The 16008-nt window shown below is 51.8% G+C and overlaps 1 protein-coding gene across 1 annotated transcript in view; it reads left to right on the forward strand.

Moving 5' to 3' along the window:
• Capn5 (calpain 5) overlaps positions 1 to 15798 on the forward strand; it is a 43367-nt gene extending 27569 nt beyond the window's left edge. The window contains exons 4-12 of the mRNA XM_013014206.1: positions 3416 to 3608; positions 4286 to 4479; positions 4967 to 5044; positions 6826 to 7021; positions 7468 to 7590; positions 9467 to 9663; positions 10918 to 11033; positions 12134 to 12270; positions 13539 to 15798. Coding sequence (XP_012869660.1) covers positions 3416 to 3608; positions 4286 to 4479; positions 4967 to 5044; positions 6826 to 7021; positions 7468 to 7590; positions 9467 to 9663; positions 10918 to 11033; positions 12134 to 12270; positions 13539 to 13721 — 1417 coding nt within the window. The 3' untranslated portion in view covers positions 13722 to 15798. The remainder of the gene's footprint in view (positions 1 to 3415; positions 3609 to 4285; positions 4480 to 4966; positions 5045 to 6825; positions 7022 to 7467; positions 7591 to 9466; positions 9664 to 10917; positions 11034 to 12133; positions 12271 to 13538) is intronic.
• The last annotated feature ends 210 nt before the right edge of the window (positions 15799 to 16008 follow it).

The following is a 16008-nucleotide window of genomic DNA, read 5'->3' on the forward strand; positions in this document are numbered from 1 at the left end:
CGACCTCTTCCCAGCTTCCTCTGAGGCCCATTTGTGCCTTGGAGAATGTGTGTGCCTGAGACAGAGGAGAGAGGGAAAGGAGGAGGGGGAAGAGAAGAAAGGAAAATCATTTAGTTTTGAACTCTGGATCTAGGTAGGCGCTGACTCTCAGCTCTTCAGCTCAAGGCGAGTGCTCTACCACTTGAGCTACAGTGCCATTTCCAGTTTTCTGGTGGTTTATTGGAGATAAGTCTCACAGCCTTTTCTGCTCTGGCTGGCTTTGAACTGTGATCCTCAGATCTCAGCCTCCTGAGTAGCTAGGATTGCAGGCTTGAGCTACCAGTGCCAGGCAAAACATATTTTTAATCCTCAGGGGGAAAAAAAGTAACAAAGTCTGCCTCCTGCTGGTCACTGCCCACCACCCTTGGTACAGTGGCTCTTTTCTTTGAGGGAGGAGGGACTCTGGCCTTGCTTGGTGTTTGGTTGGGTTTTTGTCTGTTTTGTTTTGTTTATGTTGTTCACTTTTGGCTTGGATTTTGAAGTGCTGGGAATCAAACCCAGGCAAGTGATCTACTGTTGAGTTATATCCTTAAGTTAAGCTGTCGATGTTATTATTGTTCTTTTTTGTGTTGGTTTTGTTTCATTTTCATGATCCTGGGTTTTGAACTTCAGGGGTCTTATGCTTGCTGGTCAGGCATTCTACCTCTGAGCCATACTTCCAGCCGTTTTTGCTTTTGTTACTTTTCAAATAAGATTTTGTGTATATGCATGAGTCAGACTGGACCTCCGTCTATCTATTTGTTTTCCATGCTGCTGAGCTGACAGACATGGATGTCTGTCATGTGCAGCTCTTGATTGAGTGGGCTCTCATGTTTATGCCAAGGCTGGCTTTAATCCTCTTGATCTCTGTCTCTCTAGTAACTAGGATCGTAAGTTTCATACACCAGCACTTGGCTTCTTACTGGTTTTTTTTAGTTTTATTGTGATAATATATGCATAGCACAGTACAATGTGTAGGCCTGAAACTCAGTGGCATGTAATTATCACCCACAATTCCAGTTATCATCACCACTATCTCCACTCCAAACCTCTTCATCCCCAACAGAGAATTTTTTTTCTCCATTAAGTAGTTCCTCCTCTTTCCCTCCTCCAAGACCCTGGAATCCTACACTATCTGAACCTCTGTTTACTTTCTTTTACTTAGCATGGTATTTTCAAGAATTCCAGACATGTTGCAGCTTATATCATAATTTCCTCGGTGTGTGTACGCGTGCGTGTGCACATGCGCATGTGCAGGCATGTGTGTGTGTGTGCATGCATGCACGCACGCATGCATGTGCATTGGTACCAGGGTTTGAACTCAGAGTCTAATGCTCTACCACTTGAGCCACATCTCCAGTCAGACATTTTGCAGGTTCATTGGAGATATTTTCTCACAGACTTGTCTGACCAGGCTGGCTTCAAACATCAATCCTCAAGATCTCAGCATCCTGAGTAGCTGGGAATACAGGCACGAACCACTGGCATCCAGCTTCCCTTCTCTTTATGGCTCCATATTATTCTCTTGCATGTTTATGTGACATCATATCTGTTTATTAGTGGATGGGCTCTCAGACTCTTATGTGTGTGCTGCCATGAGTATGAGTGCAAATTCTGTATTCAGAGAATTGCTGCCCCTGTTTTGGGTTTTGCTTACCTCCTTGAAGAACTGCCAGCTGTGTTCTACACTGGCTGCCCCATTTTTTTTTTCTTTATTTGGTCGGTCGTGGGGCTTGAACTCTGGGCTTGGGCACTGCCCCTGCGCTCTTCAGCCCAAGGCAAGCGCTCTACTGCTTGAGCCACAGCGCCACTTCCGGTTTTCTAGTGGTTTTTGGAGATAAGAGTCTCACGGACTTTCCTGCCCCAGCTGGCTTTGAACTGTGATCCTCAGATCTCAGCCTCCTGAGTAGCTAGGATGACAGGCGTGAGCCACCGGCGCCAGGCGGCTGCCCCATTTTTATGCTTATTTGCTTTATAAACTATACAGTGAATGCATGCATTTATAGAAAACCCAGAAAGTATAGAAAGAATTGCACAAATATCAGCCCCCTCCGACCCCCTTTCCTGTTTTGGGCAACCTGAGTTCATGAACCCCTGCCCCTGTGGGCTCCAGGCCCTGCCCCCTCAGTCTCCAGCCCCCTACTTCACGCTCTGCACCCCTCTCTGCCCTCATCAATAACAACTTAAAATTTTAAACATAGCTGGACTCTTAGGAGAGGAACACAGAGGTGCAAGGCCTATGTGCCTCTGATTATATAAAATAATATTTATCAAAATGAACTCCAATGGAAACAAGAAGGTTTTTTCTTTGTTGCTGTTTTTGCTTTCTTTTCTTTTTGTCTTATTTGTCTATCTGTCTTTGGGTGGGCAAGGGGGGGCCACAGAAATGGAGGGACAAAGGTTGAGCAAATGTAGCAGTGGTACTCACTAGATACTATGTTGAAAATGAACTATACGGGGCTGGGAAGGTGGCTCAGTGGTAGAGCGCTTGCCTTGCATGCATAAGGCCCTGGGTTCAATTCCTCAGCGCCACATAAGCAAAAAGAAAAAAGCCGGAAGTGGCACTGTGGCTCAAGTGGTAGAGCGCTAGCCTTGAGCTGAAGAGCTGAGGGACAGCACCCAGGCCGAGTTCAGGCCCCACGACCGGACCCAAAAAAAAAAATTAAAAAAAAAATGAACTATACAACTTGTGGGTGGGGGTAGGAGGATAAAACTGGAAGAAAACAGAAGAAAACAAAGGGAGGGGTGCCTTAGTCAAAAAGAAATGCACTCATAGCTGAGTGCTGGTGACCAAGCCCCTCTTGCTGGACATTTAGGTTATTTTTGATATTATATCCTTATAAATCATATTACTTATCCAGAATTGGTCTGTCAAAAGATACATGAAGCTGGGCACCGGTGGCTCACGCCTGTAATCCTAGCTACTCAGGAGACTGAGATCTGAGGATCGTGGTTCAAAGCCAGCCTGGGCAGGAAAGACCATGAGACTCTCATCTCCAATAAACCACCAGAAAACTGGAAGTGGCGCTGTGGCTCAAGTGGTAGAGAGCTCGCCTTGAGCTGAAGAGCTGAGGGACAGCGCCCAGGCCCAGAGTTCAAGCCCCACGACTGAAAAAAAAAAAAAAAAAGATACATGAGATTTTAGTGCTCTTGGAAAACACCAGTAGGTGTTTTGGACAGCTAATTTGTAAAGAAAGATCCACCAAGGCTTAGGGACAAATCGTCCTGAAAGTTGAGACCTGGGTTCTATCGCATCGTGGCAGTGCTGGGGCCTGCTGTGTGACCTTCCCAATTTGCTTGACCTCTCTAAGTTTCAAAAATCTCCCCTAGAAGGTAAAGGATCGAGATGGGTCAGGGAACATGAATGGGAGATTTTTTTTTCCACATTGCTTCCCAGGCTGGCGGGCTGTTACCAGGCCCTGGATGGAGGCAACACGGCAGATGCGCTGGTGGACTTCACAGGGGGTGTTTCTGAGCCCATCGACCTGACTGAAGGGGACTTTGCCCACGACGAGGCCAAACGGAGCCAGCTGTTTGAGCGTGTGTTGAAGGTGCACAGCCGGGGAGGCCTCATCAGCGCCTCTATCAAGGTGAGAATTCAGCCCCGAGTGCAGAGAGCTGGCCGTGAGGCCCTGGCCAGAGCCCGGGCCCTGGGCGGCTCATCAAACAGACCCTCAGCCCCTGGGGGATGGAAGCCAGTGCTGGGGATCAGGCCTAGACCCTGCCCTCCCTCCTCACGGGGCGGTGCCCCCCCCCCCTTCAGACCCTCTTGGTCGGCAGGAAGGTGGGAAGGTGGGAGGCGTTGGACCCAGCGCTGGGTTCTCAGGAGGGTCATCTGACTGCATGCATTGCTCGGGTGTCAGATGAGAAAACTGGGCTCAGCGAAGGCGCGATTTGAACCCAGACTCACCTGCTCCCTGCTAAACAGGCTCTCTAGAAACAGAAAAGCCCTCGTTGGTAGCAATTGTTGATTTGGGTGGTATAAATACTCCTACGTCCACCGCCAAGTTCCAGCTACCCGTGGTTTAACCGCCAGTACTTAGCAATCAGCTGAGACAGGGCAGGTGGGCTCCAGCACACTGTCCATTCCTGGGATTTGCCAAGGCAGCCCAGCGCTTCCCCTGCACAGCCCACAGGCTGCCAGTGAGAGACTGCAGCTCCAGGGCCTCCCTGCCGGGGGCGTCGGGCCCCCTGCCTAGATCTAGTGCTAAGTCTCATCCGGGTTCCAGTGTTGCCCCCACCTCTGCGCATCTGTGTCCTCCTGCAGGCCGTGACAGCGGCTGACATGGAAGCCCGCCTGGCGTGCGGCCTGGTGAAGGGCCATGCGTATGCCGTCACCGATGTGCGGAAGGTGCGCCTGGGCCATGGCCTCCTGGCCTTCTTCAAATCTGAAAAGCTGGACATGATCCGGCTGCGGAATCCCTGGGGCGAGCGGGAGTGGAACGGACCCTGGAGTGACACGTAAGGCCCAGGGAAGAGGGCGTCGGCATACGGGTTTAGACAAGCATAGGTGGGCTTCCTGGAATAGGTGGCACCCGGGGCTAGAAGAATCAGAGGAAAAGAAACTTCTGAGATTGTGTGGGAATTTGCCCGGAGGTGTGAGGAGCTGACCCGTGGGGAACAGTTGGTGAGACACTTTTGCGGAGAGTGGGTGGGGGAGACAGAGGGGGGCCAGCAGCCCTGTGAGTGGGCTGCTGCTTTGTGCAAGGGAGCCCCCTCCCTTGGGGTTTCCGGCCCCTCGTCCTAGATCTACAGCCTTGCTTCTAAACCTCCTTGTGGTAACACGGGGACAGCCTCAGGTCCCTGTGGGAGGGGACAGGCAGGCTTGACCCAGGGTGCCCCTAAGTCCCCTGCATCGAGGTTGGCCTGGTGCTGAGCCATCCCTTGGGGACGGTCCTCCTCTTACACTGCTTTTGCCCTTCCCCCGGCCCTTGCACCCACCCCACAGCTCAGAGGAGTGGCAGAAAGTGAGCAAGAGTGAGCGGGAGAAGATGGGCGTGACCGTGCAGGATGACGGCGAGTTCTGGTAAGTTTGGTGTTGGGGCTGAGGGGCACCTCTGGGCCTTGAGGAGTCAGCAGTGGGACTGCAGCCCAGCCCTGTCAGCAGTTCACTGTGCGTCCCTGGATGTCATCTTCTGCAAGATGAGCGGCCCAGGAGAATCCTTTGATCACCCGAGGGTGCTGCTCTGGCACTCAGGTTGAAGCCTTGAAAAGTGGGCTGCAGATATGGGGTGCACTGGCAAATGGAGTGCAGAGAATAGGTGGAGGTGCAGAGACAGCACACCTGTCATAGCGTGGGAGGAGGGAGTTCAGGGGAGACAGGAGGTAGGGCTGCGTTGGGAAGACGAAGCATCCTGCATCCATCCACCTGTGTCCACTTACCTGAATCCATTCACCATGTGTATTCTCATCTGTCCTTTCCCTGCATTCTATTCTGTCACCATGTCAGGCTCATGTGGAGACATAGCCACTTCCTTGGCAAGGATGGGGTGAATGCCATGAGGAACACTCCCCCCCCCAGGCAGACCAATGACAATGAGCCTTGGCACGCTGGCTGTGACCCCTCTGTAGTGCCAACTGAGCATCTGCACACACCCCAACCCTGGCTGCAGCTCTAGATGAGACCCACTGCCCAGTCTAGCTCAAGGCAATTGAATGAAGGCAGCCAAAGCTTCCTTCATGGGAAGGGCTGCCTCTCCCGTCCCTGCTGACACACTCACACTCTACGCAGCTCCCTTACCCCTGGCAGGCTCCCGGAAGTGGGCATAGCTGTGGTGACCCCAGAAAATGCTGGCTGCTACCACATACTGCCCACCACGCTTTACCTAGGCCTCCCAGAGGTTCAGCAGGAGGTAATGGACAAAGACAGGCTTGATAAGCCACAGAGGGCTACTCACTAATGTTTTGGGGTTTTGTTTTTTTGTGGATCAAACCTAGGACCTTGAGGCTGGGAATGTGGCTTAGTGGTAGAGTGCTTGCTTAGCATTCATAAAGCCCTGGGTTTGATTCCTCAGTACCATGTAAACAGAAAAGGCCGAAGTGGTGGTTCAAGTGGTAGAGTGCCAGCCTTGACCAAAAGAAGCTCAGGGATAGTGTTTAGGCCCTGAGTTCAAGCCTCAGGACTAGAGGAAAAAAAAAAAACAAAAAACAAACCCTAGGACCTTTCACCTGTTAAGCCGTCTCTGTACTGAGCTACAGCTTCAGCTCTACATTAGTGATTTGTGCCATACTAGTGCTTGAACTCAGACCTAGGCACTGACCCTTAGCTTTTATGCTAAAGGCTAGTACTATACCACGTGAGCCACAGCTTCATGTCTGGTTTTTCTTGTGGTTAATTGGAGATAAGAGTCTCATGGAATCTACTGCTCAGGCTGTCTTTGAACCTTGATCCTCAGATCTCAGCCTCCTGAGTAGCTAGGATTACAGACATGAGCCACCAGTGGCCATGATTAATATCACTGTCCCTTAGAGTGAACTCAGAACCTAGGCACCGAGCCTTAGCTTTAAAGGCTAGCACTTTACCACTTGAGCTACAGCTCCATTTCCAGCTTTTTGCTGGGCAATTGGAGATACATTTCATAGACTTTCCTACCAAGGCTGGTCTCAAAACATGATCTCAGATCTCAGCCTCCTCAGTAGCTAGGATTATACACATGAGCCACTGGTGCGCAGCTTTGTCCCCATTTGGCCGATGAGAAAACTGAGGCCCAAAGTGAGCTTGCTCCCACATGAAGACGTTCAGGGAACATAGTGTGTCAGGTGTGTGGGGTGGGGACAGGCGCCTGCTCAGGCCCTCTTCATGCCCAGGATGACTTTCGAGGACTTGTGTCGGTACTTCACGGACATCATCAAGTGTCGACTGATCAACACATCATATCTGAGCATCCACAAGACATGGGAGGAGGCCCGGCTGCGTGGTGCCTGGACGCGACACGAAGATCCACGGCAGAACCGCAGTGGGGGCTGCATCAACCACAAAGACACCTTCTTCCAGAACCCACAGGTGGGCAGTCTTGGGGCCTGCTGCCTTGCTGGGGGGCTCCTGAGTGGAGACATCCCTGGGCCTCAGTGTGTCTCTACAATGGGGGTAGGTGGGCATGTCGGCTGTATCCAGAGGTCATGAAGCCCCGGCCTCCCATCTGATGTGAAATGGTGGTTCTCTTTGAACCTTGAGCCTCAGATCCAAGCCTCCTGAGTAATGAGGATTACAAGCAAGAGCCAGGGGCTCTTGGCTCTAATTTGCATTTATGGAGCGCCAACTTGTGGGCTAGGCACCTCAGTGAGTTCTCCAACCTTCCAGCAGGGGGCAGTGTAGATAGCAGCAGGCCCATCTAACAGAGGAGATATCATTGACCTGGCCTAAGCTCATGCTGTCTGGAGTGTGGGTTCCCCTGTGCCCTACTCTGCATGGTCTCACTGCAGTGTCTCTTTCCTTGGCCACACCTGCAGTATATCTTTGAGGTCAAGAAGCCAGAGGATGAAGTGTTGATCTGCATCCAGCAGCGGCCCAAGCGCTCCACCCGCCGGGAGGGCAAGGGCGAGAACCTGGCCATTGGCTTCGATATCTACAAGGTGAGGCCCTGCTGTGGGCACAGGGGGTGAGGGAGCTGGAGTTTGGGCTGCCTGTGTTTGGGAGAACACTCTACAACACTCGGGTCAAGCCATCCAGGTCACAGAGGCTGACATGATGGGAATGCATTGGGGAGGACCATGTTGTGGCAGGGAACTCTCAGCCTGATCCCTTTCTGAGGAGACCCATAGGCCCGGATGTCTGATGAGGAAGAGGAGGACTGTGGATAGTTGGGCTATGCTCTGGGAGGTCCTGGGTATTGGATGGGCCCTCACTGCCCGGGGTTCAGACTCTGTCATCAACCTGTGTTGGAGGTCTTGCAAGCAACCTCCAGGATCGTCATTGAAAGAGCTAGGCAGTCTCTCACCAGCCACGCCCCTTGACCTCGAAACTGAGGCCTTCCACACGAGGTACGTGAGGTGGCAGTTAGCATAGTAGGAGCCCATGTGCGTGTCAGATCGCAAGGACTTGAAACCACATGGATGGGTTCAGTCATGTCAAAGCAGCTGTGCTGGCTCCATGCTGCTGTGCTGATATGGCGATGGCATCGTATGCAGTATGTCCTGATGATGTAATTCGTACGTTTGTGCTATGAATCAGGCGGATCATGATAGGAGCTTATCCTTGGGGAATTTGTTTCCAGACCCTCAGCAGATGCCTGGAACTGCATCCAAAATGGCTACTCATGCCTTCACAGCATGGGTATGCAGGATGGAGGCCTTCAGAGATGGGAAAAGATTCCGTCACATTGTTCAGAACCAGTCCAAGATTGAACATTGATGAATTGTTTATTCCTTGACTCTTTTTTTTTTCTGTATTGGGGTTTAAATTCAGGGCCTCATGCTTGCTCAGCTTATTTCTCACCTAGTATTCTAGCACTTGAACACACCTCCAGCCTGTGGAGTTTTTCATCTAATATTTTCAGAGTATAGCTAACTGTAGGTAACTGAAACTCGTCATGGGATGGGGGGGGACTACTGTTCCCATTTTTGTTGTGATAGAAACCTCAGGGGTATTGTTGGCTATTCCTAACTTAACTCCACATTATCATTATTATTACTGTTATTATTACTAGTATTTTGTGCTGGTGCTAGGCTTGAACTTAGGTTTTTTTGGTTAAGGATGGTGTTCTACCACACCCCCACTTCTGACTTTTTTTGCTGATTGATTGGATAAAGAGTAGTTGCTCAAATTTGTCTGCCCAGGTTGGCTTTGAACTAGGATCCTCAGATCTCAGCCTCCTGGGTAGCTAGGATTACGGCTGTGAGCCAGTAACACTGCTCTACCCACCCCACTTTTAGTTGATAGGTAATTCCCAGACCACTGAATTCACTCATTTAAAGCATACAATAGCCAGGCACAAGTAACTCATGCCTATAATCCTAGCTACTCAGGAAGCTGAGATCTGAAGATTGAGGTTTGAAGCCAGCCTGGGGCAGGAAAGTCGAAAGTCCATGAGACTCTTATCTCCAATTAGCCACCAAAAAAGCTGGAAGTAGGCTAGTGCTCTGCCACTTGAGCTACAACGCCACTTCCGGCTTTTTTCTTTTTGCTTATGTGGTGCTGAGGAATCGAACCCAGGGCCTCAAGTATGCAAGGCAAGCGCTCTACCACTGAGCCACCTTCCCAGCCCCTCACCACCAATTTTAGAACACTTTTATCATCCCCCATAGAATCCCTGCTATCTTCAGCCATTATCACCCAATCCTGCCCATCCTCCTGAGCAAGCACTATTCCACCTCTGCCTAGAGATCTGCCAATTCTGGACATTTCATATAGATTCCACCATACTTTTTGGTGGCAGGGAGAATGGGGGGAGGTGCTGAGGTGCTGTGGGATGGGTTTCCGAGTGACCCAATTCCTCCCATCTCCCCACAGGTGGAAGAGAACCGCCAGTACCGCATGCACAGCCTGCAGCACAAGGCCGCCAGCTCCATCTATATCAACTCCCGCAGCGTCTTCCTGCGCACGGAGCAGCCCGAGGGCCGCTACGTCATCATCCCCACCACCTTTGAGCCGGGTCACACGGGAGAGTTCCTGCTCCGAGTCTTCACCGACGTGCCCTCGAACTGCCGGTGTGTGGGGTGGGGGCTGCATTGGGCCAGGGCAGATGGGGGAGATGTGGATCCATCCATCCATGCTGGATACAGTGTCTGCCCAAGACATGGAGCCTAGACACCCATTCCTGGGCTGGTCCCCCTGCCCATCCTCTTTCTCTCCAGCCCTGGCCTGCCCCCGCCTCTCTTGAGCTTTGCTAGGAGCAGTGACTCACATGTGCACGACGCTTAGGTCTCCCGCGAGTATTTTGCTCTCCTCACTTGGTCTGCCTGCATCCCAAGTCCCAGACTGACACTGCATTTTCCAGAAGCTAATAGGGATCCAGGTTAGAAAAGTATTATGGGTCATCCAGGCCCTTCACCTGCCTGATGGCAGGGCCCCTGCCACCACTATCTCCCATGGAAACTGGCTCTTGGGACCAGGGAACTGCTAAACATCCCGCTCCCTGCTGGGTTCAGACCCTTTGTGGCCCTCCCTCATCTTGGCATGCAGCCTAGACCTGGTGTCTGCAGCACAGGTGGACCCTGCCCATGTCCCAGGCCCAGGAAGCAGCTGTGCTGTGCATTCAAGTTCCCTCAAGTTCTCTGGCTCCTGCCAGCCCCTATTCACTGCTTTCCAGCTGCCTTGGCAGGGAGCCTGATGCTCGCTAATCTGTAATAATGGACAGGTTACAGCTACCTGTTGTCAGGTGTAGTAGTGCATACCTGTAATTCTAGTTACTCTGGAAGATTGAGGTTTGAAGCCTGAGCAAGTTAGCAAGATCCCATTTCAACCAACAAGTCACACCTGTGATCCCAGCTGCTTGGGAGGTCTTGGTAGGAGGATCAAGGTCCAAGGCCACTCCAGGCAAAAAATTGAGATCCTACCTGAAAAATAACAGAAGCCAAAAAAAAAAAAAAGCCACAAAAACCAGCTGGAAGCATGGCCCAGTAGTAGAGCAAAACCCTAAGTTAAAACCCCTGCATTTCCAAAAACGGAATAGTCAACCTGTCCCCCAGAACTTTGTATTGTAAATAGCTCGGGTAATGCCCTGCAAAGAGTGTGATCTGCAGCAGGTGTGCAAAGACATGCTTTTTCCCAAAGGAGGCTAGGCAGGGTACTGTAGGGGTAGAGAGAAGACAGGTGGGCCCAGGGAGCCCGTGGGGTTGCATGAATGGAGTCTACCCAAGAGGACTGGCCCAGGACTGAACACTGCTCCTCTCTACCCCCATCTCCCTTTCCTCACCTCTGTCTTCCTGATACTGCTCTGATCCCACTCTGCCCTCTGCCAGGGAACTGCGCCTTGATGAACCCCCTCGAACCTGCTGGAGCTCCCTGTGTGGCTACCCCCAGCAAGTGACCCAAGTTCATGTCCTGGGGGCTGCTGGCCTCAAGGACTCCCCAACAGGTGAGCTTCCCCAGGGAAAGCCCTTTGGCTCTCCTGGTGGCTATCCCAGCCCCCTCTCTTGTGTAGTTGGTGAATTAGCAAACTTCTCATAGCCTGCAGAGAGGGGTAGTGCCCTGTTGATCCTAGGGAGCTTCCCTGTGGTGGGGAAGTCAGAGACTGGGACGTGTAGGCTCCGAGGACTGAAGCAAGGCTTCGGGAAGGGAGGGCTTCCTCTGGGCTGAGAAGTTATGAAAGTATGAAGCCCGGGGAGGGTCAGCTAAGATAGCTCTCACCTGTGATTTCAGGTACTCAGGAGGTAGAGATCGGGAAGATCTTAGACCCAGTCTCAACCAACAAGCTAGGCGTGGTGGTATATGCCTGTGATCCTAGTTTTGCGGGAGGCTTAGATAGGAGGATCACAGTCCAGGATGGCCCCCAGAAAGAAATGCAAGATCCTATCAGAAAAGCAACAAAAGCAAAAAGGGGCAAGAGGCACAACTCAAGTGGTAGAGCATCTACTTGGCAAGCACAAAACCCTGAGGTCAAACCCCAGTACTGCAAAGGAAAAAAAAAAAGATGTGGCTGAATGATATGATACATGAGGCCCTGGGTTTGATCCCCAGCACTCCTCAAAAAAGATAAAGGAGCTAGGCGCCAGTGGCTCGCGCCTATAATCCTAGTTACTCAGGAGGCTGAGATCTGAGGATCGTGGTTCAAAGCCAGTCCGGGCAGGAAAGTGTGTAAGCCTCTTATCCGCAATTAACCACCAGAAAACTGGAAGTGGTGCTGTGGCTCAAGTGGTAGAGCTCTAGCCTTGAGCCGAAGAGCTCAGGTTTGGCCCCCAGGCCCAGATTTCAAGCCCCATGACTGATAAAAAGATAAAGGGAGTAGTGCCCTGAGGTGGGTAAGACCTGTGGGTAGAGATTACCTGTATGTCCCTGCCATCTGTGGAAGTGCGCACGCGCTTGTATGTATGTGGGGGGGGGGCGGGGTTCAGGCTCCAATATCCCCTGCTAATGAATTGCTGAACCCAGGCAAGTGTCTCTTCCCACATACTTGTCTTGTCCTGACCCTATTCTAGCCCCGTGCTCACCCCAGCTCTCCCCCCCCCATCTCCGTAGGAGCCAATTCTTACGTGATCATCAAGTGTGAGGGTGACAAAGTCCGCTCAGCTGTGCAGAAAGGGACCTCAACACCTGAGTATAACGTGAAAGGCATTTTTTACCGGAAGAAACCAGGCCAGCCCATCACCATCCAGGTGAGCCTGCCACCTGCCACCCTCTCCCCTCCCACTCAGAGGTGCAGAAGCTGCAAACAAGGACCCAGAGGTGCCAAGGTCTGGCTCTCCACGTATCCCTGACTTCCAGTGTGGTCTTGGAATCCTCTCATCTGCCCTTCTGACACTCCAGTTGTACCCTCTGAAGGTGGATGAGTTAGATTAGCTAGTGTGGTTCTGAGACCCAGCAAGGTCAGTTTGCTGGCTGGGGACTGTGGCTATCTCTACTGATCTTGCCTAAAGCCTTGGTAGCCATTCTTCAGAGAACCTACTGAGGGATTCTGTTTGTCAATAGCTCAGTGATAGAGCATTTTCCTTGCAAGCTTATGGCCCCAAGGTCAAACCCCATTATTGAAAAACAAAGAACAACAACAACAAATCATTGCTGGGCACTAGTGGCTCAGTGTAATCCTAACTACTCAGAAGGCTGAGATCTGAAGATCCATGGCTCAAAGACAGCCTGGACAGACAAATTTTAGATTCTTATCGCCAATTAACCAGCCAGAATTAAAAAGCCAGACGTGGAGCTGTGGCTCAAGTGATATAGCACTATTCTTTAGTGAAAAAGCGAAACAAGAACTCAAGATCCTGAGTTCAAGCTCTAGTGTTGACATAAAAACAATTTAAAATAAAAAGAAAAGTGGGCCTGGGAGGACCCGTTGTATGAGTGGCTGTTAACTCGAGCCCTGAACCAAGAATCAGAAACTGAGCACCCTTGGACACAGCTTCCCTCTCTTAAGCCAAGGTAGCTGGCTGATGATTCTGAGCTGGTCACAGGAAGCTCTCTGTCCCCATGGGCCCCAGTACAGCATCTCTGGTCGAGAAACCATCTGTAAACAAACACTTCATACCCCAGGGGAGTACTGTAGATTTTTCCAAGTCTTCCTAACACTAGTTCCCACTGGATCAAACCACAGACTTCCAGATGGTGGGGCTGGTACAGATGAACCTACGGTTATATTAAAGATGGGAAACTGGGCAGGGGTTGGTCTCTTGCTTACGTTTGTCCAAGATCAGCAGCCAAACTACGGATGATAGATGATCTTTATAGGAATAAGAGGGCCTTGACTGACAGGGCGCTCCGTGATGGGCGTGTCTCCCCCATGGTGCAGACCAGCCAGGGTGCTTTCCACAGCTTGAATTGCATGATTGTAAGTGAAAGAGTTCCAGGTCCAGCTGCCACCACCAGCACCAGCCACTGATTGTGTTCTGGGAGATGGCCCCTCTCACAGTGCTCTGTCTCCTCCCAGATCTGGAACCATCGTGTGCTGAAGGATGAGTTTCTGGGCCAGGTGCAATTGAAGGCTGATCCAGATGACCTCCAGGCCCTCCACACCCTCCACCTCCGAGATCGAAGTAGCCGGCAGCCCAGTGACTTGCCAGGCACCGTGGCCGTGCACATCCTCAGTAGTGCATCCCTCACAGCTGTCTGACACCTGCTCTAGCAGCTCTCACCACCACCTTGCATGTCCCCACCAGGCCTGGGTCCAGCCTGAGAGCCAGACACTAGAGTTTTTTCCACTCTTCCACTGCCTTGCTGTGTGACCTTGGGAGATCTCTGTCCCTCTCTGAGTCCCAGTATCCTGAGGGCCTCAGAGCATTCCTTTCTTGTCAGGGCATCTTGCCTGAGATTTCAAAATAGCCCTCCCTGCCCCAGGATCGCCACTGCTACGGGAGTCTATCCGTTGAAAATGGTTCCAGGCCCTGCTGTCTGCCAAGGAGTGCCAAGAAGATGTCACTTGTTTACAAATTTCTGTGTTCCCCATGTCCCACTCCTGGCCCTTAATTCTCAGCACCCCCCCCCAGTCCCTTTTGAGTCACATTGAAAGGACTTTTCCTGGCCAGCTGTGGATTCATGCTCAGGCTGGAACTGGAGAAAGGTGCGGGTGACATTTCCTTCTCTTGTCCTCCCTATCCATTTAGTCACTCAGGGGAGATTTTCCAGGAGGGTAAGAGGTGCCTGGGAGGCCCCAGATGAAGCAGAACCCCCTCCCTGGCATCCACCTCCACTCTGTCCTTGGGTCTTCTCAGAGACCGATACCCAGCCAAGCAACAGACATCTTCTCACTGCTACTTTCCAGCCCCTGCCTGGTCTGAAACCCCTGGAGATGGGGTGGCTGAGGTGATGTGGGAAGGATGGGGCCCAATCAGTGGGTTGTGGCTGTGGGGACACAGGGACAGGCTCTTGCTCCTTTGTTGTAAGCCCCCAGATTTTCCTGAGAGAAGAGACTCGAGCAGGTGGTGCCAGGCCAGACCCACGAAGGCAGATCACCTGTTCGGTGACCCAGCCAGAGTTCTTCTGTGAATGTTCCCCCAACCAGCCTCCGTGTTGTCTTGAGGCCTGGGCCAGAACATTCCTTCTTAGCCATCTCTTTTATGTCCTTTTTGTGTTTTCAACTCATTTTTAACCAGGGGAAACCGAGCTCTCTTTTTCTTCTTGAACTCTGATTTTTTGAGGGTCCTCTGGTTTTACTTTGGCTCCACCTGGGGAGAGAGATGGGTGAGGGCAAACCTTCTGAGAGGAGGGTGAAGAGTGAGCAGCTGGCACCCTGGTGTGTGCAAGCTGGTGCTGCCAGGCTCCTGTGGAGCTGTTAGTGCTGCAGTGTGCCATGCTTAGGTTCCTAGAGCAGGGCGGGGGTATGGGGGGGTGGGATGTTGCAGAATGGCGATTTGTTGGGGGAACCCAACATCTGACCCCAGAGCCCAATGTGGGGTTTGGGATCCTGGTGGAGGTGCTAGATTCTGACTTCTTTGCCTTGCTCACCACTGGCTGTGCATTAAGAGGGGCAAGGCAGTAAAAAGACAAGGGCCAGAGATTCCTTCTCAAAAGCTGAGGTTTCCAGTGGGTGGTATGGGCCTGGGACTGTGCACATGACCAGGAGCTAGTCACTTAAACCTCCTGTGCCTCGACTTCTCCCTCTGCTAAGTGAGGCCCATGACTCCTGTGTATTAGCCCCTCACTTGGAAAGGGAGGGAGGGAAGATAACACCCCTTTCTTTGTGGACCTCGTCACCCTCATGTAATCACCATTGTCAATAGCTGTGGCACATTCAGACTTCTGAGTCAGGGCTGGAGAGGTGAGCCTCAGGCAGCTTCACCAGTGGAATTCTGCTCGGCCATATCCCCCTGGGATGCAGGGACAGACCTGAACCAAGGGGTACACTGGTGTAGGCTTCCCCTGGGGGCTGGGCACTGCCTCCTACTCCCAGCATAATTGGTATGGCAGCCCTGCCTCCTGCTCCTTCAAGTAGGCCAGGCTGGCTCCTGGCTGTGCGGGAACCTCTGTCCCCAGGAAGTTCTGGTGACCATGCAGAAGAGGATGGGTCAAAGGGGGAATAGTTGCTTTGTTCACCTTTTGCACCCAGGAGGTCTTACTGTCCCCATTTGCTGATAAGTGTGGCCTGCAGCCATGCCACCCTGCGCTTACCCTCCTCCAGGGGTCACCACAGAATAGAGAAGAGAAGGCCTGTCCTGATTTCAGAATAAATGTAACTGCAATTCTGGAAAAACCTTCCTGTGTCTGTCTATCCTCTGTGGGGAAGAACAATGGAGGATTGAGAAGACTTGGGAATCACAGCTCAGGCTGTGACCAGGAACATCCTTCAGTCATTCAATTTGTTTTTGTTACAGTACTGGGGTTTGAATTCAGAGCCTTGTGCTTTGCAAGACTGGCACTCTACTACTAGAGCCACGCCCCCAGCCAGTCATTCCCTCCCTGGA

This window comes from Dipodomys ordii, unplaced genomic scaffold (assembly GCF_000151885.1).
Source record: "Dipodomys ordii isolate 6190 unplaced genomic scaffold, Dord_2.0 Scaffold22, whole genome shotgun sequence".
Lineage (NCBI taxonomy): Eukaryota > Metazoa > Chordata > Mammalia > Rodentia > Heteromyidae > Dipodomys > Dipodomys ordii.